Source organism: Coturnix japonica, chromosome 1, assembly GCF_001577835.2.
Source record: "Coturnix japonica isolate 7356 chromosome 1, Coturnix japonica 2.1, whole genome shotgun sequence".
In the NCBI taxonomy this organism is placed as follows: Eukaryota; Metazoa; Chordata; class Aves; order Galliformes; family Phasianidae; genus Coturnix; species Coturnix japonica.
Window position 1 is genome coordinate 108,227,157 of NC_029516.1, and position 27,242 is coordinate 108,254,398.

General features: G+C 38.3%; 1 protein-coding gene across 5 annotated transcripts in view; it reads left to right on the forward strand.

Moving 5' to 3' along the window:
* SH3KBP1 (SH3 domain containing kinase binding protein 1) overlaps window positions 1-27,242 on the forward strand; it is a 205,140-nt gene that overhangs the window by 110,719 nt on the left and 67,179 nt on the right. For 4 of the 5 annotated variants that reach the window (XR_001559681.2, XM_015886352.2, XM_015886329.2 and 1 more), the window contains 3 exons: window positions 4,323-4,446; window positions 10,183-10,257; window positions 20,591-20,787. Coding sequence is in view for 4 of the 5 variants with exons in the window: in XM_015886352.2 (XP_015741838.1) it covers window positions 4,323-4,446; window positions 10,183-10,257; window positions 20,591-20,787 (396 nt within the window). In the remaining variant the exon portion in view is untranslated. The remainder of the gene's footprint in view (window positions 1-4,322; window positions 4,447-10,182; window positions 10,258-20,590; window positions 20,788-27,242) is intronic. The other variant, XM_015886338.2, reaches the window with a different exon arrangement.

The window sequence follows — 27,242 nt, forward strand, 5'->3', positions numbered from 1 at the left end:
ATCAAACAGAATAACAACAAAACAAAAGCCACAGAGCATTTTGATGTTGTAAAATAAAGAACTCAGAGACTGAATGGATCCCATTATACGAACATTTCTTGCAGTTTTCAGTTCTTCCCTTTTGCGCCAGTGTTGTTGAACAGATTCAAGCTGTGCAGTAGCACAACCCCGAGGGCTGGGCAGCGTCTCATGTATATGACTGTTCCTGAAAGCAATCACAGAACAAGCCGTCAAGTGGTACTGTAGGAACCATGTTCAACTTCTCCCATTGGCTCTGAATATGTTAAATTTATTTCACCGATTGGAAATCTTTTATAAATTTCCTTTTAATGGAGCTTTACTTGTGTTCTTCAAGATCTTCGTTCAGAATTTAGGAAATGAGGGAGGATTGTTTCTCTGCTTTTGTGTTCTCCTTCTCTCTAAGTAGAATAGGTCTTGTTGATCCTTGGCTTCTGATCCTTCCTATCCCCTGCCTCTGGCATTGCTTTTATTCCTGGGACTGTATTTTAGTTTTAACAGCCTAGAAAGACTCAGTTCTTATGCAGAGAAACATTCATCCGCTTTAAAGTTTCCCTGACTCAAAGCCTTCCACCTTGCTTGCCCTAGGGCGACCCATGTCATCTAAGTGCTAAACCCTAATGGGCAAAGTTGAAGGTTATGGAAAATCTTGTGAAACAGGTGAAAACAGTTTATTGGAAACATGCTGCAAGTCAATGATTCCAAAGAGCTGAACATTTTAATTGTTTAACAACTGTGGCCTGTTAATTACACAGCAAAGTGGAAGCAAGTAGTTGTACCAGCCCAAGATATTCCAGTGAGCATAGACTGATAGTTGACCAAAACATTCCAAGTCTTTTTGGCTGACCTATCCCAGATGAGTGCCAAGTTCTTGAAAGAAAGAGCACTTCCACGATTGTGAAAACTAAATTCAAGGCACTACAGGTTGGGCTGATGTGGCAGCTGACATTCCTTTCTTTAAAGAGAGGTGTTTGACCATTATGTTGGCCATGAAGAGAAAACCTGAAGAAGTAACATTTCCTCTTGGAAATTTTAATGTTAATTCTTAATCTTGGAGTCCTGTGGACATACTGAAGTGCTTTTGTTTTCTTTGGTTACATGACATTGAAGAATAAAACTATTCACAGTCTGAAGTAAAACTACTATGCTAGCTTAAAGGCTTCAACTGCTGTCATATTATCTTTTCTTTTTGTACTTTATACATGGAAATAGGTTGATTTCAAGAAGCTAAATGTTCTAGCATGTGTGTACCCTACTGAGTACTTCCTGTTGTGTGTCTGAATGTCTCATCCATATAATTCTCTGTGGTATTTTCCTCCGTCCATTTCCACAGTATCTATTTCGAGCAGCATTTCATTATCATTTATTACTTATGTAAGCACAATTTGATTAAGCACTCAGATTCTAATGAAGTAAATCAGTAAAATTTAAAAGATTTTCAACTGTATTTTTTTTATAACTTCCAAAAAAAATTCCTTTACATTCAACAGCATCTACTAAACAAGGAACTCAATTAAAAACGTGGTACAATTGTACTTCCTTCATTTAAAATTTAAAAAAATAAAATCCAAATGATACTGAGGGAACATTTATGTTGCATAATTTTGTGGACTGAATTTCTTTTTCAAACCCCAAAAAAGTGAGGCTTCTTAATGGAAAGAGTTTTTTGAGAAGTGATGCACCACTCTCTATGTTGTAGTTCATGTCTCATTCAATCACTTTCAGTCATTGGAATGCATGTATCTGTCCCTGCCTCACATTTACCATTGATCGTGTTGCAGGCAAGTGTGTGTATTAGCTCCCTAAATACACCAAACAGACTAAGGAAGTGTCTTCAGACAGGTTCCCATACTTTTTTGCTTTTAAAATGCAATGTGACAGCCTTGCTGGCAGCCTTGGGGCTTGGCAAGATGAGGACATGCCCCACCTTCCCAACAGGCAGTGAGCAGCTACAACACACTGAAAATCCATCTTGAAAATATCTCTAGCTGTAGTCACTTACATTGGGAAAGTTGGAAAAATTGATTTTCTAACTTTGAAACAAAAACTTTGTATTCAAGCCAAGCTTATATTTGATATATGTGAAATCATGAATTATAAACCTTTTCCAGTTTATCATCTTTAGTCACTTTAGTACTGGAATCTTTCTGTTTGGTTCAACACATGAAAGCTGAGCATAAATTAGGACCTAGACGCATAAAGCCCGAAAGCACTTAGTTATAATAGTCCAGTAACAAATTTCATTGAGTGTTTGTACCTCCAGATGGATTACCGCCATGAATAATGGATTTTCATTTGTGAGATTTTATTGGCTAGGAATTATAGTGACATTTCAAACCGTATGGCAATGGATTGCCCCAATTTGGGATGAGTAAATCCTGAGGGTATTCCGGTAGGTTTTTTATTATATGGATTAATCTCTAGCTAGCATGTTCTGAGGCTGATAAAAGATTCTATCATGTAGCTATAGCATACATATAAAAATGCTTAGAGCTTTTGATGTTTTTATTGAAAAAAATAATAAATCTAATAAATCTTCTGGAGGTGCAGTTTAATCTGGGCCTGGGGTATCCTGTTAATGTTTTCATTTGGAAAGAAACTGGTTCTGGCTTCAGAATTTTTTGAATTTGTAGGATTATTAAATACAATATGGTGTTTCCAGATTATTCATTCCTGTATCAATTGAAAAGCTTGTCAGCTACTGGATGCTCTGAATCTGTTTGCATCCTAGTTAGATATCTTCAGGCTTTTGTGTATGTATATTTCTATACATGTACAGATGGGCGCACTCATCAATACACTGTGTAAGGTTGTTAATGTTAATATACAGGAAAACCAAAGTGTTTCCCTAGAAGAAGTAAGCAGGGAAAAATTACTTGAGGTGAAGATGGAACTGAGTGGTATAGGTCACCTTATGTTAAGTAATTGCAACAGCTTGCAAAGCAGGGGTCTCGAGAACTGCATAATTCCACAGTGCTTAATCTTCTGGTCAATCAGCTAATGCAGTTACTGTTTAATGTTTAGTTCAGATCAATGGAGCCATCTGGGAACAGTGCATCAGAAAAACTTTGTAGCTCAGAGTCTCTGCCATGTTTATTTTATAAAGATAAATAAATGTATTGATACTTAAAGACATAATTTGTAGAGACTGCCAAGTGTTGTGTGTCATACAGTTTCAGTTTTGCTTGTGTTTTTTATTTTGTAGAGGGGAAAAAGCAAACATTTGTGTTCAGAGACTTTCAGACTATCATGTAAAAAAACCTTCACCCCATTCAAGTCATCAGGTGATTTATATGTACTGTACTCTCTGAAGTATCAGCAAGATAATAGCTATTATTCCCAAAGTTGTGCTTGACTTCACTAACGTTACTGATGTGTCGGAAATAAAAGGAGAAAATTTGTCATGGGCAGGTAACTGAGATTAAATGAAATAGCTGTGCTAGGCTGAACTGCTTTCAAATTAAAACAAAAGACCAACCCAGAAGAAGAAACGTGCGTAAAAGATGAAGCTGCAGAAATAACACAGAGCATATTCCTGAAATAACATGTTTCCTTTATAGTAGAATTGTACGTATAGCTGAGAGGAAAAAAAGATGCAACCATTCCTCTGTAGTCTGAGGAAATTTTTTACTTGTGTTATATAATGCCATGTATCATTTATTTTTTAAGGCTGTTATTTTTGCTAATTAGTGATATGAAACAAAATTGGCTTTTTTGTCAGTATAAATAAGTTCCTGTTTAAGTCATGGGGTTGGTTTGTTTTCTGACGGTGTGTGTGAGCACACTCAACTTGAAATGTAACTTTCTATTTTGATAAGTCTCCTTTGAAGGGGGACAGGAAAGAGATGGGTCAAACATGGAGCCTGATGTTTCACAGACTGATGCTGTCCTCCCCTGTCATTTTGGTGAAGGATGAGCAGTGTCTGGCTGATGAAAAATATATATCTGTCAAGGATGTGTTTAGGCTGATTCATCTAATAAGTCATTTCTTGCTGTTCCATTATAACCTGCAGGCATCTGATTTCTAAGGGCTGTCATTTCATTATTTGACACTGCCACTCTATCCTGAATGGGTCACACAGGAAGGAGTTTGTCAATTTTAAATACTTTCTCTTGGTATTCAACTAGGAAGTATTTCTTCTTTCTGATCATACTGTCATTCATTATTTCAGTAGCTCCTTGTATGTCTTTCTAGAGTCAAATGTGCATTAATGCTGCTTATTCTCTGTAGATTTCTGATACCTATGTATAAGAGATGTGACAACATTCTTAATTTAAAAAAAAATAACTTGTTTTTGATGCAGGTAGAAGAAGGCTGGTGGGAAGGTATCCTTAATGGAAAGACGGGCATGTTTCCTTCCAACTTCATAAAGGAACTGTCTGATTCTGATGATGCTGGAATATCACAGGAAGAGCAAGTAAAGCCAAGTAAGAAAAAGAAATCATTATTCACGTTCTGTATGCGCACTGAGAGGGTAGTGCATTCTTATATCTTTCTTGGAAGTGTTTTTGAATGTTTTATTCTTTGTTTCTACTGTGATAGTATCAAGTGATGATGCTAAGTGAGTACTGGCAATGCTACTTAGTTTGTAATATTGGTGATGCTACTTGAGTTGTGTTGAGACTTGCTTGGCTGCAACAGATCGAGGACATGGAGGGCAGTGATGATTATCAGCTGTGTCTTTTCAAATGAATTAAGATCTTTTTCTTGTCTTTAGATGTGGAAATTGAGCAAATAATCAAACATTTTCAGAGTGGCTGTGCTTATTTAAATGAGGGATTAAAGTGCCATTCCTTCTTTAATGACTCCAGTAGACTCAAGGATTCATAATTATTGGTGTGGGACATGCGGCACTTTTTCCCTCCAGGTGCTGAGCATGTTACTATCACCTCCGCCACCCACTGCCCCAGCAGCCAAAGGGAAAAAGGCCAGAAGTGGGACATGGACTTTGTTCTCTCACTTACAGTGGGCCAGTACTGCTGCAGGTGAAAAGCATGTTTGGTAATTAAGTTTGCAATAGTATAAGCATGGTAGTGGGTTGTCCTCTTTATAGCTTTCCTTGAAGAATAACCAGAACCAAAAGTATGCATTTCTATGAAATGGATATTTGTTGGTCTTCATGTTTTTTATTTTTCTTCTACTTTTCAAACAGACAGTCTGTTACATCCTGATTTAGTGATTGATTTGGAATCGTTAGTAGAAAAAAAAAAAAGTCAATTGTATTGATGTATTTCAGGATGATTCCACATCTACCTGCCAAGTTCTTCCTTTGCAGTCAATTACTGTTTTCAGCACTGCAGATATTCATTGTTGTGTAGTATTCTTCCGAGATCTCTGCAACAGACAAAATTGAAAGGGCTCTGTGAAAGCTTATTTCAGCTCAAGTTTACCAAAGCCTCTGTAGCTTACTTTGCCAGTGAGAGGCAGAAAATTACAGTGTTTCTTTTTTATTACCTTTGCCATTTTTTCATTTTCATTTTTCCATTTAAGGCAACTTTATCATCTTTAATCTACCTCACAAAGATTCTAAGAAAACCCGTGTATGCAACGATGAAAACATTTCCTATTGTTTTTGAAATAGAGTTCTTATTCACAAGTAGTGGCACAAGTGACCTAGTTACATGGTCAGTGGTGCTAATGGGGTTTACAGGTAATGTTTCTTATCCAAATGAAAACATGTGTAAAAATTAACAACTGTAGAATGATGGAAAACAAAGGCAGGCATTAAGTGAAGCTGTGCACTTCAGCAAGATTGCAAGTTGCTGCCTGTAATTTGTATATGCTGTCATGAATTTGTTTCATTATCAAAACAGCAAGTGTTGGAAGAATTAATTGTATAGATATAGTGTTAGCTCTGGATTCTGTAGTGCTTGGCAGCCTATAAATGAAAAAGGTAAGTGGTACTGTTAGGTATGGAATGCCTCGATTCTATCTGTATGAAGGAATAAATATTTCTTCCCCAGTTAGTTTGGTAATCGTTTATAATGAGCATCCTAAAAGTCTCTTTTAATAAAAACACACACTGGAGAGCATAACAGCAGACACAATGCATTAGATTGTTCCATCAACCTCCCTACCGGCATATACTCAGTTCATACTGTCAGATTTGTGTGCTATTGGTGGTGACTGCCACCTATCACTTGTAATTTCCCCCCCCCCTTAATATCTATTTTCTAACATCATAAACCAGAAGAATTTCATAAGCCCTCAAAGAGAAAAACAGAGATTCAAAAAATGTTGGTGTTCTTGCAGGGGCTTTATTGCTTTTTTATTTTCATTTATTTTTCTTAAAGTAACACTGCCAATTTAAGAACCACATTTCCCTAGGAGAAGTAGGGAATTATGCATCAGCTCAGTACTTTCTGTATGCTTGATATAATTCTTATAGGTGTCACACTCATTACACGTGGTGCTTTATGAGAATATATTCAGGTACCCTCACTGTATTTGCAAATCTCTATGATGAGATTACAAAACTCTGCAAGTTTATGCAAATGAGTGATAATCTCATTTCAAGCATCTGCGTCTATTCTTAAAACACTGCAAGACAAGAAGCAACTAAACTCTGAAGGGTTTGGATATAAGGCTAACATAATTTTCTTGGTCATATATTATAAGGTTATACGTTTATACCCCTAGATCAACTCCTTCTTCCTAAATTACAAGACATGATAGCACATCAAATCTGCAAGAACTCCTGTTTTTGGTTTTGTTTTTTTTTTTGTTATTTCTTTTTGCAGGAGACATTGTTTGTATCTGTCTCCATCATAGGTCTGCATAAGGCAGAAATCTTGAACATGAATTCTAGTTTTTTAAGTTATTTTTTCTGGATCTGTGCATTGAAATAGAGCCTTGGGTGGTCGCTGAGGTTCTACACAGCTCCTAGAGGGTCCTAAAACAGTTTTGAGTACAGCTCTGCAATCTTGAGCAGCAGCCTTAAACTCTTCAGCATAACTAATAAAATGGACTGCGAGGCTTGGCAGAGCAGCATGGGATCTTTGGAGAAAGGACACTGTGCAAACACAAGCATATTACTAACTTGGTAGTTAATGTGTTAGTTAAACTTAATGTTTTAATTTCCTTTCACTGACCTTCTCTGGAGAGAATATTTTTGAAAGCACACACATAATTGTTGATGATATCAACGGAAGTAATAGAGTGAAATTGTATAGCTTGGCTTTTTAGGAACAAAGATAATAAACATATACATTTTTCTTTCCTTCTAGTATGTCCTCCAGAGATTTAATGGGGAAAAAGATGCTATCTGTTTTTGTGTCCATTTACATTTTACAGCAGATCCAGTGCCCAGAATGAATTACCTTGATTTCTTTCCACTTCTGTCAATAACCTCAGAAAATTCTTCAGAACAAAAATCTGTGGCTGTTTTTGGTGTTGTTTTTTTTTTTTTTTTTTAATGCTTGTGCTAGTTTTGGAAGTGCCTAAATACTTCTGAAAACATATAGTTGGTTTTATTAGCCCCTTAACCGAAAGGGCCGGGAACCTATGCTTCCACATAGATGGTAGGTGCTTAGCAGATTCAGAAGTGAGACTGTTAAAAGATCAAAATATATATACACACATAATTTACATATTTTCCCAGCTGTGAGGTAACTTCCAAATATTTAGTCTTTGAAGACACATTTTAAAATACAACTAGGGCCAGGTTCAAATACCCTTAAGAGTGCGTTCTTTGTTCTTTAAAGCATCCTCAGCATGGTTTTTCCCCAGGGACAGATACACAGCATGAACAGTAAGAAGATATTATAATTTTATTACTACATAAAATGCATGCATTAATTATAAGATTATTTTTGAGATTTCACAGCTATCTAGTAGTAGTTTCAAGAATATTTTATGTGTTTCTTGTATTTCAACAGTCTCTTGAGATGCACGAAAATGGTCATATAATTAAATGGATTACATTTGAAAGTCAGAACTTATTATTGAGATTATAGAATCATTGAATCACCAAGGTTGGAAGAGATCCTGTCACGGTGTTATCTAGATCAATCTATGTCTGTGACGGGAGCAGTAGGCCCATGGGCCCCTCTGGGCCCCAGAAATAGGAAGGGAAAAGGGGAGAGGAGTAGGGAGATGGGAGCTGGGCTCAAGGAAACAAACAGAGCAGTGGTAATGATCTAAGGAGGAAAACTTATTTAACTACCCATGATATCAGAATGCAAGATAACACAATATAATACAATCTAATTGAAATTGAGGCAAAGAAATCAAGCAAAGTAAGAGAGAGGTTTCCAAAGACTGAGAAGCCTAGTTTGAAATTGAAGGTGCATGGCTTGGAAGCACACCCACACCCGCTGCCAGGCGGTGAGAGGGAGAGAGTGAGCATCACTTCCATGACATATTTCCCTCTCTGACTGTGAGGTCCTCTGGGGCGTGTAGTTCTTCTTCTCTGTGCTCCACATGATATCATGATGTGGAATACCAATAGAAAAATTACAAAACCATGACAGACCCACAGGATAACCCAGGATCAGCCATCCACCCATGACCAATAGTTCTCACTAAACCATGTCCCCCAATATAATGTACAGATGTTCTTTGAACACCTCCAGGGTCAGTGACTTCACCACCTCCCTGGGCAGCTATCAAAGGCATTTTAGTATGTTCATAGCAATGTCATGGCAACATTTAAATGAGGCCTGTTACGTCTCACTGCCTTGCCTGTTCTTCTGTTCAGAAGTTGACAGGCCGTATCAACTCAGTTTACAATCTTTTAGTGATGGTCACTGAGAAGTCATGATTGCAGGTGCTAGAACCAATGACAGCAGCTGGTGCTTCAGTCAGGCAACCTACTGTATTTTCAATTGAAATTTTCTGATATCTGTTCCTGTCTGTCTGACTCTCTTCACTGTTACCAAGCTTAATGTATCTTTCTCTTAGCATTTTCTTAATTGTAGCTTGACTATTTTAATAGCTTTCTTTTAATGGTATCTTGTGTAAGCGAAATGAGAAAATGAATTTGTGGCATTTTGGCTTCCTTATTTTGTAAAAATAACACAAGGAAGATATTTTGCTATTAATTGAACTGCAAGTACAAAACAAAGAAACTGCTTTTTACAATCTATAAATAAGTGTAGCTTTTGTTTTCTGAAAAGTCCAACAGAATGACATGCAAGAAAAAGTTAATCTACATTTTTTGCTTCCAAAATGTGTAGATGCTGTATTGAGAGAATTTGTGTGCACTGTTTTGCTATAAAATTCTACTGAAGGTATACTGGCAGCAAGCTGACATTGGTATGTTCTTGAGTTTGCCTGGATACCTTTGGGATTAATGTAATAAGAGCACCTCAGGTGTTCATACCTTTTTCCTTCATTTGAATTTGTGTCGATTGTCAGAGCATGAGCTGTCCTGCTATCAAAGAAACAAGAAAGAAATTCATGCTTTTGATGGAGAAAACTTTATCTTAAATATCTGAATGGGAGGTGGAATTTGGTTTTGTGTATTTAAGTTTATATGTGTATGGACATATATATTTATTAAACTGTGACAAGTCAAAACAGCTGGTTAAGATGCTGGCTGAAAAACTGCTTTATTTGGGTTTTGGTGTTCTGTTTGGCTAAGCATTTTTTAAGACCAGGCCCCAAGTCAAAAACAATTCTAAAAAGTCCTCCTGGAAAAATGCATATTTCTGGTGCTCACAGGATCCTGGTATATTAAAAAAATATGAGTGTTTCAGTGCCCTCTTTTTTTTCAGCTGTGCTTGTTCAATGCATCTGCATCAGGACTGTTGAGCCGCTGTGAGTACATCATTGCAGTACTTCTTTCAGGCTTCCCCTGTGCTCCACGAAGAGGCTGAATAAGGCAAATTGTTTCGTTTGCAAGTCTTGCAACATGATGGACAACAGATAAAACCTAAGAAAAAATGCATTCTGTTGGACATTGTAAAGAACAACCTTAGCAAAATCATGAGATTCTTTATCTGATAGACATGCAGTAAGAATATTTTAACTTCATGTACAATCAGATACATTTGTTAATACTCTTGTTGTGTTGCTATAATGAGGCTTTAAAAATGCAAGAGACTGAAAATACAGATTAAAACTTCTTCCTCTCCCTTCTTTTTTACCGTCACTTGATCTTTTCACCCCCACCCCACCCCTCCTCTTTTTTTCCCCTCTTTCCTTCTCTTGCTTGCTGTCAGGAAAGTCTGCCTTTGAAGGGACAATTCTGTACAGAGTGGCACCGGCAAAGATTGACAGCTACAGACGCTATAACAGTGAGTGTGTTTCAAAATCAACAAGCAATAGCTTTAGTTCTGAGAACTTGTTTGGTTTCCCTACACCGCTACTCACTTATGGCTACTTTATATGTGTGTATCTGTCTGTAAGCTAAAGTCAGTTTGCTGCTGATGAGCTGCCTAGCGTTAATGCAATGGGAATGCACTCAGTCCTTCTGTGCATGTGTACATGTCCATATAATGTTTGTGTGTAGCTCACAATAAATTGTGAATTACATGGGATATTTGGGTTTGCTATGGGTTGAAATGAAGACTAGTCTTATCATTTTCGCCACCTGAAACATGAAAACTATTGGTAATAATCACAGATCTTTGAATTAAAATTCCATCTGCTCTACAAATAAAGTTCTCATTATGATTGCTAAGTTCATTAAATATGCTGTGCTTTTTTGAAGAACGACGTGTTTTTTGTTTTGTTTTAATTTACTGCATGCTCCTCTTTTGGCATTCTGTCTTTGACAGCTATTACTCACAGCATTTTGGTTGATAGATTTTTTCTGCCAAGGAAGTAGGTAAAAGATGCAAAGATACTTTCAGCTCATGTTCAGGTTTTTGCCTTCTGCGTTTTGGAAGCATGAAACATATGCTGCTTTTCATGTGCTTTTACTACTCTGTTAATACAGAAGAAGAGAGGATGGTGATTATCAGATGTACGACTGAGGAAGTGAGGAAGATGGAAATCTGTCCTTCCACCTGCTTCCTCATCCAGAAATCTAGCAGAAGGAGATCCTTCTGAGTCACATTCAGTGTGACTGAGTACAAAGCATTCAGTCCTGCCCTCCGGTGAACAGGATGTTGTGCTAACTTTGGCTTCTGATTTCATCACAGACAGCTTTCTGTTCAGATTATCCAAGCTGTACTGCCCTTCCTCCTTTTTTTTTTGAGTGGGAGCGTTTGCTCTCATGTCTCTGTGGAATTCTGTTTTATGCATATTCACAGCAAAGGGCAAAACAGTTGAAATGGTAGTCTTCTATGCTGTTAAGTTTCACTGTATGACGTTGTTTGAAGAAAAGCAGACGTGCCATATTCTCTCTACCAAAACTCCTCTATTTTCTCCAGCCCTTCCCGATCTTCAAGCCAAACTCTTCCTCTGGGTTGGCCTCACATTTTTTGTGCTGCACCTCATCTTACAGTCTTCTTAACCGCCTCACTCAACGTGAGTTCTTCTTGCAGAGTTTCAGACCATCGTGTCCTTGAATCCCCCTTTTTTTTGAGAAGATATCTACCTATCTGATAAAGGAACTAGAGTGTATCTCCAGTTTATTTGACTTCTGATTTCAAAATCTAGCCTCGGATCAGACGCTAGCTCTGACTTTGGAGCCCTGATTTCACAAGATTAATCTTTCTAAACAGTGTTGCCTTCCAGAGTTTGACAGAAAACTACACTCTGTGTCCTACCCTTCTTCATTTCCATTCCAATTGGCCTTCCCTCTTTTCTCCAGTTGTGTGGGATTAGCCTAAACAAAATCAGGAAGAATTCAATCACCTTTCCTGTTGTGGTAGAGCATTGCATTTCGTTCTTGATAACAGTACTGCCTTTCATCTATGCCATGTTGCACAAATAAATTTTATCAAATATTCTGAAGCATGCATGGCTAGATAGGAATTCTTGTTAATTCTTGTTAACTAGCTGCAAGACAGCTTAACCCACAGTAGGCTGTCTCATGTTACCCTGGACAGATACCTATATGAACTTGTTTTCCAAGCTAACCAAAGATATCTTGTTTAATACTACTTCCCTTGGCACTTGATTTATCATACTACTGAAGTATCTTGGTTTCTCAGTAAAACTGCATCTTAGAAGGGCACATGTCCAGCTCCATTTGTGCTCTATTTGTATTTGTTGCTTTCTGGCATAGAACTGAGACTGAAATGGGTTGTAAGCAAAATCAGATCATCTGGGACAGTTTTAAACAAAGCAAGCGTTGGCACCTCTACTTACAGAGATTTATCTCCTAAACTAACATGCAAAAAGGATATTTCGATTTTCTTCCTGTGGCATCTACTGGCAGCTCTCTTTCTGCATATTCATTTTCTGCTGAGGGAGCAGCCAGCCATTTCTGTTTTGTGTCTTATCTGTGGACCTTATTTTTAGGCAAATGCCCACATACTTATTATGTCTCCAGTGAAAATCATTTGGAGACATCTCATAGGGTTGTTTTCACTTAGGAACGTCATTTTAAAACAACCCACAGGTTTCTGATTGCTCCATAAGTTAAGCTTAAGTCAGTACACAGCTTTGGACGACTTATTCCCAGAGGGTGCTTTGATTTGCTGTATTGCATTGCATGAAGCATTCATTGCTCAACTTCTGAAGCAAGCTTAGAGCTTTCACTTTACACACATATGCCTAGTGCTAAAATAATTTTATTTTGAAAGCCATTTTGCAAGAAATTTTCTTACGTAGCCAAGGCCTGGAATAGCTAAATGCTGTTGAATTAGTTTTTAGCTGCTTCTAGAGATATTTTCCCTGAAATATTCAAGAATGTCTCCTGCATAAGCAGCTGGCGTTGCCTTCATAAGCTGACATGGCTTTTTTCATCATTAGGATGCCAAGCCCCACTCAGCAGTAGCTCTAACTCCTTTGGCATTCTGCTCATTAACCTGCTGTCAGAAATTTTTTGCTGCTGCATACGCTGGATGAACACACAACAATGAATTACTTGCAGTGTTATTGATCGTGGCCCCTCTTCTCACGTCCGAGAGCTTTCTGCCACTCCGCAAAAAAAAAAAGCTTCTTAGATTTCTAAGGGATTTTATTTTCACTGGTTTAATTTTTCTTTCTTCCTTCACTTTCTTTTCCTTTGAAAATGCAACACCTGAGGAACAAGGCAGATTCTATGCCTGGTTTGACAAATATTTGCCTCTCTTTCCATACACATGGACCCACAATGCTGTCAGTAATAGATGTTAGATATAACGGAAGAAGATGAGACAGGATCGTTGAAACAGAAGTATTCGTGAGTAAATCTTAATTGTGTTTTCTATTGCTCAACTACTTTTGTTTTTTTCCTAATTCTTGAGGAACGGTGGCTGGCCAGGGCTCAGAGAAATCAGTATGGTTGATATAAGGTTGATACACTTATGACATTATTACCTCCATTTAAAAGTGGCTGATTGTGAGCAATGTTAAACAAGGAACCAAAGTGTGGATTCTAAGGGCTCTGAAGAGAATGCAGTTATAATTTTTATTTCAACTTCTAACTTGATGACAAAAAGGAAAATATCTTAAATATGTAGCTGCTGCAATGAAAAATAACATCTGGGAAAGTACAGTATTAAAAAAATTGGTAAGGGAAAAACTTTTGATTAAGAAAGTTCTTCCCATTTTCTGGAGAAAAATGTATGGATTCCAGTGGACTGGGGTTCATGGGTGGAACAGTTGTGTTGGCTGGGGTGAAACACAATAAATCTTTTTAAAGATTCAGACTCCCATCAGCAGGTGATTTTCCATAAGTCTCACAAAAGACCACTTTTTGGTGTGTCAGGCAAAGAATTCTTTTGGCTGTGTTTGCTTATCTGTTCTTTTACATGCAGTAACTTGTTGCTGTGCTTGGTGAGACCGAGTGCAATGGAAAAACAATTGTTCCAAAATGAAGAATGCAATAGTACAGCTGTAAAACTTCTGAATGAATGACTATTTCTGTTTGTTTTTATGGTACTTGGGGAAATGGCTGGGGGCGAGGTGAAGCCACCAATTTCTGTACTGATGGCTTGTGTTTGTGCTGCAGAAGATGCTTGCAATGCATTGCCTATAATGCATGCTGCTACGTGGTGCAGGACACTGCTCCCCTTGCATGATTAATTGTGAAATTGTAAAAGATTTGGGGCTGTTTGTTATGTGGCAAGAGCTGTTGTGCTAAGGAAATTGAATGTGCTGAAAGTAAATGACAGAATGTTTGGGTTACTGGGTTACATTTCTTCAAAGAGTGTAACTGAGAAGAATAAATAATTACTACTATTGAGATAGTCTGCACCAGCCATTTGTACATGTACAAGGGTCTCTCTGCCTTCTCTCTTACAATCTTGGCCCATGATGTCAGAGTGGAGGGTAGTGGTATGGCAGTAGAAGTTGAATCTTCCCACCAATATCCCATTATATTTTGTAGGATCATGGAATCCTTAGAGTTGGAGGGAACCTTTAAAGGCCATCTAGTCCAGCTCCCCTGCAGTGAACGGGGACATGTACAGCTAGGTCAGATTTCCCAGGGCCTGATCCAGCCTGGCCTTGAAAGTCTCCAGGAATGGGGCATCAACAACATCCCTGGGCAACCTGTTCCAGTGCCTCACCACCCTCACTGTAAAAGACTTCTTCCCTATATCTACTAGATAGATAGATAGATAGATAGATAGATAGATAGATAGATAGATAGATAGATATACTTTACCCTCCTTAAGCTTGAAACCATTTCGCCTTGTTCTTTTGCCACAGACCCTGCTGAAGAGTCTGTCCCTTTCTTTCCTGTAGCTCCTCTTTAGACACTGAAAGGCTGCTATTAGGTCATCTGTGAGCCTTCTCTTCTCCAGGCTGAACAGTCCCAGCTCTCTCAGCTTGTCCTCATAGAAGCAGGTTCCATCCCTTGGATTATTTTTGTGGCCCTCCCCAGGATGTGATCCAGCAGGTCCATGTCCATGTTTTGTTGCTTTGTGACAGTAGAGGGGCACTCTGAGACAATAGTGTCTGACATGGAAGTGTGGATTAAGCAGAAGGGTAGAATCAAGTTCCTCCATGCAGAAAAAATTGCACCCATTGACATTCCTCGATGCATGCTGAACATTTATGGAGACCAACAGGGAGCACAATGAGGGGTGAGTGGTGCATTTCATCAATGGTGACAGCAACAGTGAGTCACCTTTGCTGGTGCAGATTGTTATGAGCACAGCATGCAGGCTTTTGTTCATTGCTGCTGAAAATACATGGCTAACAGTGATGACTGTGTTGAAAAGTAGGGTTTTGGAACTGAGAATTTGCTCTACCAAATATCGTTATTATGCTGTTTGTTGTTGTTTCCGTGGAAATAAATAGGAGGCATTACTTTCGGTGTGACCTGTGTTAAAATCACAGTTGGTTATGAAGCCAAAGTTTTTATTTACTAACATTGAGTTTAGTAACCTGTAATTATGGAGGAGCATCACAGCTTTGTTCCATGGCCATTTTTAAAATCACATTCCCCTTGCTGTCTTTGCTTTTCTTACTTGACTCTACAAAATGTTGTTAGAGACGGTTTCAACTGAATACAGGACTTTTATAGGCAGTAAGCTGAAGAGAAATGCCTGATAGGCTGTATTTGTGTGGTCTGCCTTTGCTTCTGTGTGAAGAAAGGGAAGAAAGACACTTCCTGTCTCATTCGCTGTGGTTACCATGTATAGTTGCATCTTCTTTATCATTCAGATTGGTCACTTGGTAGCTCCACACCGCCATTCTCTAAATAGAAGGAAAGAACACATTTCCCCTTGCCTTCCTTCCCTTCCATAAAAGGCAGAAAACCCAATAAGTTTCATTTACACACTTCTTTACTGTATTAAACACAGTTGGCAGTGTTTGTCTCTGACTGCCAGACCAAATCAGGAGATTCTTTGCGTTGTCTCAGGTGTGTGTCTCTGAACGGTTGACCTTTATGTGGCTTAACAGAGCCGGTCTAAAAAGAGCTCAGAGAGCCAAAGCATCATTGGCTCATGCTCGGCACAGTCGTCATTTCCCCAGTGCCGTAAAATCTCTGTAGACAGAACAGTCCAGAAAACAGAACAAAAATTAAATTCATAAATAATACCTTAAAATAGAAAGCTCTGTAAAACATAAACACAGTGCGTTGCATTTTTTCCCAGCCTTTTTAAGTCATTTTAAAACAATCCTTTTCCTGCTATGAATGGAGTTAATTTTATCGCAACTGTTTATTTTTGTTTTAACAGCTTTAGTTTACACAGCCCTTTATCATCCCCAAATCTCTTTCTGCTTTAGAATCTTGGTTTGATGCCAGCGCAGCTCTGCGGACGTTGGTGAATTAAGCCTGATGTCGTGGTCGCTTTTTAATCCCTGTTGGAGCTATTCTGTTTTGGTACATTTCAGAATGTTGCTCTCGAAAGGCCTGTAGCTGGCATAGCAGCAGTGTGGTATGTTTGAAGTGTCTTGAGAAAGCTAATATCTCTTATATATAATATCCTCTATATTCCTTATAGAGGAAAAATGTGTGTGAAGTATGAAATTCTTTCAGACAGTGTTGTGAGAATTTAATCCTCATGAATACTAAATTATCTCACATTTATGAGGAGCACGAAGCAACAGAGAATCTCAGAGCTCTGGATGTTTTTTAAATGGCTTTATGCCAGGAGTCCCTCGTCTAGTTCCAGCCAACAGTTAGGAGTGGCTGACTCCTGGGAATTTTAACTTAGTGATGTGACCCTCAATCAGGCTTTGGGGAGCTCGCTGAGATGTGAGTTCTGCCTTGTGGTGCTGCATTGTTTAGGCAACTATAAATTGGAGCATATTTGTTTCTAGAAACAGAAATGGGAAGGGACACCCAAATAAGACTTAACTGCCTCCTGAGAGACTGAAGATCTGGAAAAGTTTCATGCTATTAGAATTGGTGGGATGGCAAGCACATTAGTATACTATCACTGCGTTGCTTTTTTATTCTTAGCTTCTCAGCAATCCAAATGCTGACAGAGAGCTGACAGCTTTCTAGAAAATCTGCTGTTTAGTCAGGCCTCTGGCTATTTTTTTTTAATGTAACTTTTATCCAGTTCTCAGGTATGTGAAGTCTCAGTTCAGTTCTCCTGCAGAGCTGTTTGCAGTAGTGGTGAAAAAGGCCACTGAAAGCTGAAGGAAAAAAAAAGTGTGTTGGAGGCACAACCTCAGGCATTTCTTTCCCTATGTAGGTAGGGATAGGGAGGCCAGGACTGCTTCGCTTAGAGTAGGAAAAAGGCTAGTAGGGTTATAGAAGAAATCATAGAATCACAAGCTTGGAAAGAACCTACAAGATCATCTAGTCCAACTGTCCTCCTATTACCATTGCTACCACAAGCCACTAAACCAGCCACTTCTACCAGCTGCAGATGAGAGAATGTCTTAGAGTCTCTTGAATCCCCTTTTTAAAAATTATTATTATTTTTAAGAGACTGGAAGGGATTTGTATTGTGGAGTGAAAACAAATAGCCTTTAAAAGGCAAGAAAAACCTTGACTTCAATTTTGCTCCTCTCTCCAAATTGGAAGAATGGGGTAACCTATCTCAGGAACCTGAAGAGGAATTAAGATGATAAAGAGGGGATTCCATCAGCATGTCATTAAGAGTAAGAGCACATTAGACTATTGCCTGTGTTGTTTCTTCATGTTACTATGGAGGTTTGCATTTCATCTAATATATTCTCAGTTTTTACTGAGTATAGCCCTTCTTAGCTGTCACCTCTTCTTTCTCTCAGCCACAAAGTGATGTGAAAAAGAAAAGATTAGTTCTTGGAAAAGCTGGGGCCTTTATTCTTCATCTACTTCTTCATTTAATTATTTTAAGTCCCGGTTCATGAGGAAGTATTATTTTAACTCTGAAGAAGTTGTGTAAGGGTGGTTTCTGGATCTGACTACTCAAATACAGTTTGGACAGATATCACTTCAAGTCTATTCTGTCCTCTTTAAAAATATATTATCTCCTGTGTAACTTTTATTATCAGGACTGCGTAAGGAGACAAAGCTCTCTGAGAATGAAGTGACTCAAGAATTATCATCAATTATTATCACAGATGAGTGATGCTAAGAAAGTCTGTTGTAAGCTTGAGGTGAGGTTCCTGATACGAAATGTATTATCTCATTATAGAAGAATGCTAACAGAAGACGCCGTAATGAAAAACAAATGCTGACCCATAAACAAAAGCCTAATTTTGTCTGAGTCCCTTGAGGTTTCTGATTTCTCTTTCATGCAGGCTTCAAAGAACTGAAAGTCCATATGACACCTGTTGAGTAACTCCCATAATTACTTCAATATTTTATTTCCATCCACTGGCCAAGCTCTGGGTCTAGCTGTACATGTTCTCCCAAAATTAGTGATGCAGAAAGCCTATTTTCAATGATTTATGCAGAAGAAATGTTTTCCATTCAGGGAGCGACTAAGTCATGTGTCCTTATCAATCAAAACCCAGTTACTTGTGGAAGGAGGTCTCTGCACTGCTGCTTTTGACCATTTAAGAGCTTTATGTTTTTTCAGTTAGGAGATCCTGGCAAGGATGAAAGGGGGAACCTCTGCCAGAGGATAATTTTCATATCCCAGATTGAAAAAGATATTTTGTTCAGCAGAGAGAGGATGATCATGGTGAATTTTGTGTTTGAAGGGGTTACTTTGGGAAAGATAATTCATTTTCCTGCTCAAGTGACAGCAAGGGTCAGAAATAAGAAAAAGATGGTGACTTTGCCATGTTGCCTGAAGAAATGTTCATCTATCAGGCTTAATTAGTGTAACCCTGCACTTCTGAGCACTTCTGTTCAGACTATGGTGGAATGGCTCTGCTACAGTCAGGACCCCATCACTATGGCCATCACAGTGCAGAGCAGGATTGCAGTGAATGCTTGTTTTCTTTTTCTTTTTGTTGTTGTTGTTGTTACCTTCACAAGCCTTGAACTAAACAGAATTTACCTGATATCGTTTACTTTACTGATGGCTGTTTAACTTCTAAGATAAAACTGTGAAACCAGCTTTGAAGTGTTTTCCAGGCCTGTCGTGGGAAGATTAAAAAGCCCAAGCAAAGCAATTGAGACTCCAGCATATCTGAAAAAAGAGAGCTGTATTATTATTAATAATATTATTAAGAATTCTTTTAATTCCAATCCCGGGCAGTTTATGGGACAAATAACATGTACAGTACTATCTAAATCAAATAGCATATATGTATATATATTCAACAGGTAAAAATAACAGCTATGCAAGAAGCCAGAGAGCCAAAGCATTTTGCTTATCTTTAGCCTTTTTGTTTGTTTCTAAATGCGAGCTGCTCTGATTCTGCATTCATGTTTTTGGTATAGAAAATCTCAGTACAGAGCAGTATATGATAATTTGCATAGCATTCTTGCTAAATTCCTGTCCTAGCACACAATTCTCGAACTCCTCTACTTGCAGCATCATGCTGTTTAAACCAATTTTAACATGCGAGTTTCTTGCTTCCTTGATTGTGAATTTATGCCTTTAGGCCTGAGGACTTGTTAAGGATTCTGTGCTTCATCAGAGAAGCATAATGTAGACCTAGAAGATTATGTTTTACTCGCTAGTTATCTAGCTTAATAGTGAATTGCCAGGAACACAAGAAGTCTCCCTGAAAGCAAGTTACTGCTCACCAGAAAGACAGAAACTTCTTGCACAGAGACCAATGAAACCAAACACTGTGAGCCAAGCCCCAGAAAATCATTGTTATTACTAGGCAGAATTAGCAATTTAGTAGCATAAACTGCTGTGTTTTTCCTGGAAACGTATTTAAGTCAATCTGCAATGTAGGAAGGAAGGTTTAAGTGATTCTGGGGACTGTTTCAATTGGAGGAAACTTCAGTGGGTCCCTTCTGCTGCCAGTTACTCCTTGATGTGTCTCTGCACCATCCTGTAAAGGACTGAGACGTCACCATATTGGATCTGTGGCCTGTCCTATTCAAACAGCGGAAATTTTCAGATAAGCACGGATAAATTTTCCTATTCACTGGGAGAAGTAATGAAAATTGGTACGGCGGTTTTGATTTATTATATTCCTAGGGGATTGTGTGCATGGGTGCTTTTCTTATGAGGCTGGCTGTGCTGCAGAAAGATTTAATGCTCAGCAGGGAACATATTATGCAGCTTATTTGATTGCAAATTTGTTTAAACAGCTTTCAGCTTTATATTTCCCTGTTAGGTAATGTAACTTTAGATACCACTTACATAATTGGCCTGATGCGAGTCATACAGATTTAAGATACAGTACTCCTGGTCTGACTGACTGTTGGTGTTAAGTGGCTTTAAAAAACAGCTGCCCCAGAACTGATTTTAACTCTTTCATTTATTGAGTTATATTGCAATAATCTGTGTATAGGGAGCCTTGATACTCTAGGAATGACTGCCTTCATGAATGAACTTCTGATGCTGGAGTGCGCATGTTTTGTGAACTGGTATGAGCTCTAACTAGTACACCAGTGTGACAAACTGAAATGCTTTTTAAAACTCCAAAACAAGAGCATGGCACAGAGAACTTCTTTACCAGTTTCTCATCATTTGTTTTCCTTTAGAGCTTGGTGGGAGGGCCCTGGTCACCATCTCTTTTGAAAACAGAGATTTTCGTACCTGATATTCATTCTTTTATCCCTCTTAGGTCTGAAAGATACTACAGGCTCTGAGAGTGATGGTGGTGACTCTGGCAGCACAAAATCAGAAGGAGCCAATGGAGGCACGACAATCCAACCCAAAAAGGTCAAGGGTGTTGGCTTTGGAGATATCTTCAAAGACAAACCTATAAAGCTACGGCCAAGGTCAATAGAAGTTGAAACGGACTTTCTCCCAGTAGATAAGGTATGTATCATTTCTTCTCTTTGGTGTTGGTTTAAAGAAGTTTCCATCCTTAAGTTCGAAATTCTGTCATGGGCAAGAACTCTGTGGTCATTAGTTCTTAATCTTTCTGTGGACTACTTTCTGTTCTTTTTCTTTTGCCATACACTGGAAGGTGAATTCCAGTGATGTTAACTGCCTGCAAGAATTATTACTTTGCTTAAAGATTTATTCCTCTGTTCTTCTGTCTACGAAGAGTGCTTTCAAATATGTATACATATACTAGTTTAGACAACAAGATTGGAGAGAGATTGTGCTTTTTCAGATTTGCAATTACTTAATTGTGATAATTGCTAGTTGTTACGTAAACTAAACAGGAAATCAGTCATTGTGTCACTGGCTTTCTAAAAAAGGATATTTTGGAGAATAGCTAAATACCTCAATTTAGAACCAGTTTGTTAATTTAAAAGGTGCATTTAAAATCTCCTAATCTTAATTTAAAAGATATATTAAGAAGGAAAAAAATATATTTTTAAGGTTTGTTCTGCATGTCATAAAAAGGAATTACTGAGATTAACACCTGTTTTCATTTTCTGACATATTGAAGCAGGCCATCTTTATAGAGAGTGTTCTTTGTATTCTAACCTCCAAAACTATCACTGCATAAAGAGAGACTAGAAATCAAAATGAGACGTTCCTAATAATTGGGGGGGGTGGGGTTTTTTTTTGTTTGTTTGTTTGTTTCTTTTTTCTTTTCAAAAATGAATGTATTTATCATTTCAAACTATGTTCATTAGGGAAATAAAGCAAAAAAAAAACATTCTTTCCTAATGAAGTAACAAGACTAATAACAACAACAAAAAACCACTTAGCAAATCCTTTCTTAGAGTGAACAACTGGATTGACATAAAGGTATTAATATTCTGAGAAGCATTCAGAGGTTTGGACAGCCTTTTTCTTAGGTTTCATGATGATTTTAAGAAGCTCCTAGGCAGCTGCTGTTGCTCCCTGATGCTGTAGCCTCTCACATTCTGTCCCATGCTTGTTCATTTGCCTGTAGAACCAGATGCTTCAGGAATTATATCTTTTAGCCCTCAAAGCTTCTGGGTTTTAACCTAGATAATGTAAGTAACCTAATTCATAATACAGCTCCTATCCCCAGTTCCTCGCTAAGTTATAGTGGTCCAGCAGAAACAGAAGTCAAGCAGAAGCATGGTTGAAACTAATGAAGTTAGTTACACTACAAGATAACTGGTAGATATCTTACAGTAGATTGCAATTTGGATTCTATATAGTAAAGAGCCTGGATAACCTAAGGGAAAAACCTAGATATGTTTCCATTGCTGACTTCTTCAAAATCTGGCAGTTCTCTACTAACTTTGTGTTTCTAGGTAGACTTACTAACTCTTGGCACAGGGCTGTTAATGCGAAGAAGCAGAAGCAGCTGAGCTGTATTTAAAAGGCACCTCATCAAAGAAGTCCACCTGGGGCACAAGATAGCAGTAGCCCATAGAATGCTAGCTAAGGAGCCTTCTTTTGCCAGATTAAGGGAAAGAGGTGGAGAGGCAATGAAGTCAGTTCTGCATGGAGCCATTGTCATGTCTTTTTTTTCTGAGTTTATTTGTGACCCTGGTGATCTCTGGTGGTTCAAGTAAAAATGGGCTTTATGAGAGTTTTGTGAGGATGCTAAAATAATTTTTCAGGAGAACACACACAAACTCAGTAACAGATTTCTTTTTTTTTATTTTTTAACCTCTTTTGGGGATATGTTTGTTTTCATAATTAGGTGGCTGCCTGAGATCTTGTTCATACAAGTCCCACGTAAGGAAAATTCCTTTTTGTATACGATGCACTTGAAAGCAGATGGACTTCAGATTATACTTGTCTGTACTTAATCCTTTTCTCTGAACTCAGGACAAAAAGTTCTGTAGCTACATATTTTAACATTTTTATTCTCTGTAGCTTTCTATTTTAATAATGCGTGACGTGAGTTTTAAGTTCTTAATTTTCTTCTTCTAACTATGTAAAGGAAATCTGCAGACAATCTGCTAAGATAAACACACCTAGAATTTACATGCTAATGGTATTTATAGTTGGTATGCAAAAGAAATGTTCACTTGTAAGGTGGCTGTAGACAGAATTCAGATGTTGCTCAAAATCTAATTCTCTCAAGTCAGATACAGGCAGAATAGAACTTTCAAATGATAAGGCTCCGTTTATGCCGCATGAATTATTTCTTGTGTCTGCACCACCACCTACATGGTAGTAACAGTAAATGTGAACTAATTAAAATAAATTATGTGCCCCTTAAACTCTGGACTTCATTGTTTTAGTATGAAGTGCTCACAAAATGCTTAGAAAGTTCCCTTTGTTCACTGAGGGAAAATTGCTCTGCTTTATTATAGTGAGAAATCTTGCCTTTGTTTCTCCCAGAGCCAGATAAGCAGTGTAAGTCTGAAGATTCATTGCCCAGTCAAAAATTGAACAGAGAGTATTCAGAAGATTTTGAATTTTTTTCATCCTGCCCATAGACTTCCTGTGTCTTCAGGATGTTGCACAGCTAGGGGAAAATGATATCTTCATCTTTGCGAGTATAGTTGGTTATTCATATTCAAGTATGTAGATAAGTAGAAGAAAGATGTTGCTGTTGTTTGCTTTTTTTTTTTCCTGGGTAGGGTCTGGTCGTTTAACCTTTGAACTGGACTATTGAGAGGCTTGAGGACTGTTGTCTGCCTATTCAGAGCACCAACACCTGATTCACTGACAAAATACGGGTTTTTAACTGTAAAATATTAACTTCCCTAAATACTTTTCTTCTGGCTGCAAGAAGTTCCTCCCTTGTCATTGCAGCGTTCTTTGCTATTTAATGATGGCTGAGAGAGAGAATCCCATCTTGTTTGTAGTACCAAGAAAGGTCATATTTTGCACAAGAGCTCTGCATCGGGGGGGTAAAAAATGTTGTGATTCATGATGCGGACTCTTGAATGTAGGTTTTAAAGGGATTTTTGTCCTGGTATGTATCTTGCTTATTTGCAAGAAGTAGCCTCAGTTTTCCAATAACTTGTAATCTTTATGAGTCAGAAACAAAACTTCTCTCAATTCCTTCTTTTTTTTTTCAGATTTTCTGATGTTTGAAGATCTTTGCATTCTTCGTAGTGGTTCTTCTTTATGTTATTTTTTATGAAATATTTTGTATATGTTTGTAGTGATAATCTAACCTGTTTGAATTTTTTTAAGTATCAGGAACTAATGTTAAGGGTTGTTTTTAAGTATCAGGAAACTATAGTAAGGATCTTATAATGTGAGATTATTTTTAACAAGGTAATTCTCATGAAGGTGTCAATCCCATCTACAGAAGAACTGACTTGGTCTTGTCTTGTTGGCATTATTACATTCTGTTCTGTCATGTTTTTCTATGTTATGAACCATAAGTTTAGATCATATTTCATACCAGGGTGATATGAATTATTGTTGTGTTAAGTTGGGAAGGCTTTTACACAAATATTGGCAGGGGTCTGAGGACGGAAAGGATTGCTGCCAGCAGAGCAGGAAGAGATTCCATTATGCCCTGCTGTAAATCATCAGTCATATTGTTGTGCTCCAAGAATTAGCCCAGTGCTAACAACATAGAACAGAGTGACCCTTGTCTTTTAGGGTCATCAGTAAACTCTCTAAGGACAAAATTTAGGAATTGTGTGTAAGCCCATTGATTTTATTGGTGTGCTGAATTCATTGCTTAGCTGTTCTTTGTTCTAACAATCACAAAAACGTTATCCTAGGGAAATTAATGATGCAATTGTGGTAGTTTAGCATGAGCCATCAAAACTGTTTCTTCCACGTTTTAACAAAATCAAACACTTTTGCTTTGTAGGTTTGTTTTCTGTTTGCATTGATGAATTTACCACTGGCTGTATTAGTTTTCCAGTCAAAGTAGAATCAGATTCCTGAGGCTTGGCTCTGTCAAATTCCCATTAATGATAGGTGTAGGTGAGTTAATTGACTGTGCTACATATGACTGAAGCTGTAGTTTGCTGACCTGAATTTCTGAAAGAAGTACGGTGTGCTTTTAGGCATGTTGTGTCTCCTTAGAAAAGGCAGTATAGCATTATTGTTAAAATTAAAAGTTTTACAGACAAATAAGAATTCCTGTTTCCTCTTTCTGCTTGTGCATCGCCAACACATTTGCACAAGTGTTCATGTTTAGTTCTTTTTTTCCTTCTTTATTTTGTAGTACATTGTCTAAAACTTGTGTTTCTTCTTGGAAGTTGCGTTGCACTTTCTTCCAATATGTTCTATATACGCTACCATTGTTCCAATAAGCTATCACATTTTCCTCTATCTAAAAATAAATCTCTAGAAGTATAGGAAAATTAATTCAACCAATACATTCCTTTGTTTGAGTTAACTCTGTCATGTTGGTTAGTGAACTGAAATCTCAGCCGAAAGAACTAGAATCCAAAATAAGTGAATATAAATGAAGTCTTTTTTTTATCTTTCTCTGAAAACTGCTCTTGCTTCTGAAGAGACTACTAAGAGAATCTCTTACATTTTCCATTTGAGATATATTCATGTCAAATTCATATTGCCTTTTCTTTTGTTTAGATCTCCATGGTGAGCTTGCACTGGTGAATTTGAGCAGAGCTGGATTTCATTAGCAGGATTTAGTGAGGTCACATTAGTGATTGCCAGAACTGAATGTAAATGCTATCCAACCAGCAAACCGGGCAATATTGGAGCCACCACCATGACGTAATGTAAAGGGGAGGTTATCGTGACTCTAGATCCAGCAACTAGTTAACTGCTCATTAGGGATCCTTCTCACTGCACGACACCACCTAGCAATTTTTATTTCTGCATGTATTTAGTACACTGAGGAGAGGGGAAATGGAGAGGAAATAATGAAAGTAGACACAACAGCTATAAGGGCTAAGAACTGATGCCAATTATTGAATCTACCTGTCCTCTGTGATAAGACAGAAAGTTGTAAATTCAGAGTGCCTGTAAGACCTGGGTTTCTATTTTGAGGCCATGATCTAGGGACTGAGTCTGTGATGGTGAGGTTTTTTTGGACACATCTTTTCCACACCAGTTATGCCAGTTCCTGCCTTGCTGTTTGTTCAGAGCATTTCCACCTTCAACGTTCAGTTGTCACTTAAAAATGAAAGGTTTGAGAGATGCAAGTTGGAGGCCTTGCTCAGCCGATGTTGTGCTTGATCTCAGGGCTACAAGGCCTGCGCCCGCTGCATGTGCTGATCACAAAGATGTGGAAGCCATTGGTCAAAATTCTGAGATAATTAAAAAAATGAATGTGAGTGATGGCACCCATGCTGAATATGAACATAGGAAGGCAGAGGGTATGCAGTGTGAATATCAAGTGTGTGTAGCAGTTTGCAGTTGAAAGCACTGGTTTCTGGCATTCGTTTATTCGGAAATAGCCATCGGAGATGGCAGCGGTCACAGCGAGCATCAGCGGCATGTCAGACTGTGTGTAGGAACAGGGGAAGCATTCAGCTGTTTGAGCAGTGTTTGTGTTCAGCTTTGAAGTTGCTGTCTGTGTAGTTTGGCACCCCTACCCTAACCACTTAGTTCAGAGACATCTTGTGAGCCACCAGGCAAGAAGGCCCTGGCCTCTCTGGCAGCTGCCTCGAGAGCTCGGCTGCCCGCAGCCAAACCTTGTTCCTCCACCAACAGCGTGACCCCTCATTCTGAGAGCTGTGTCTGGAAGCACAATTTGTGTTTATTTCATTATGCAGAAATAACACGTGGTTGCAAACGGAATGTTTGTGGAGCACTGTGGATGGTATACTGTGGATGGTTCTTTGGAATATCATTAGCCTTTCAGGAGTAAACAATTCCACAGCAATAAGAAGGAAGGATAGGTGGCCAGTTCTTGAACTGAGGGGTAGTCAGAGAGCAGCATGCATCTTGGGGAGGCTGACTATGACAGTTCCCGGTACAAGGGAATGGAAAGGGAAATGGAAACTTGTGTTTAAAGAGAAGAACCGATCTGATAACCCTAGAGCTGGCAGTGAGTCTTTGCTGAGTCACCAAACTATGATACTTGAGTGAATAGTGTCTCCTGGCCTTCTGTTTGTACATGTCTGGCGTTTCTGGGCTAGCTTTGCTTTAGTGCTTTCTCACATTGGTTTGGAGAATATTCAGACTGCTCAACAGAGTTACCAGATACTGGTGGCAGAGTTAAGCTTTCCCACCAGCCTGCAACAGCAGTTTTTGGCAGAGGAAGTTAGCTACACAGTATTTTGTGCTTCATGTGACTTTTTAAAGAGTATGTTTTAAATAAAGCATCTACTGGACCCTAGGTAAATGCAAGATAACTGTTGTCCATGCCTCAGCGGACTTATGTCTGAACGGATTTGGCCATATGTAATGAAAGTATCCAGCATATGCGTGAACACTGTTTTCAACTTACAGTCTATCTTGAGCTACTTGAGTAGCAGCTAAAAATAGAAGCAGAGTAG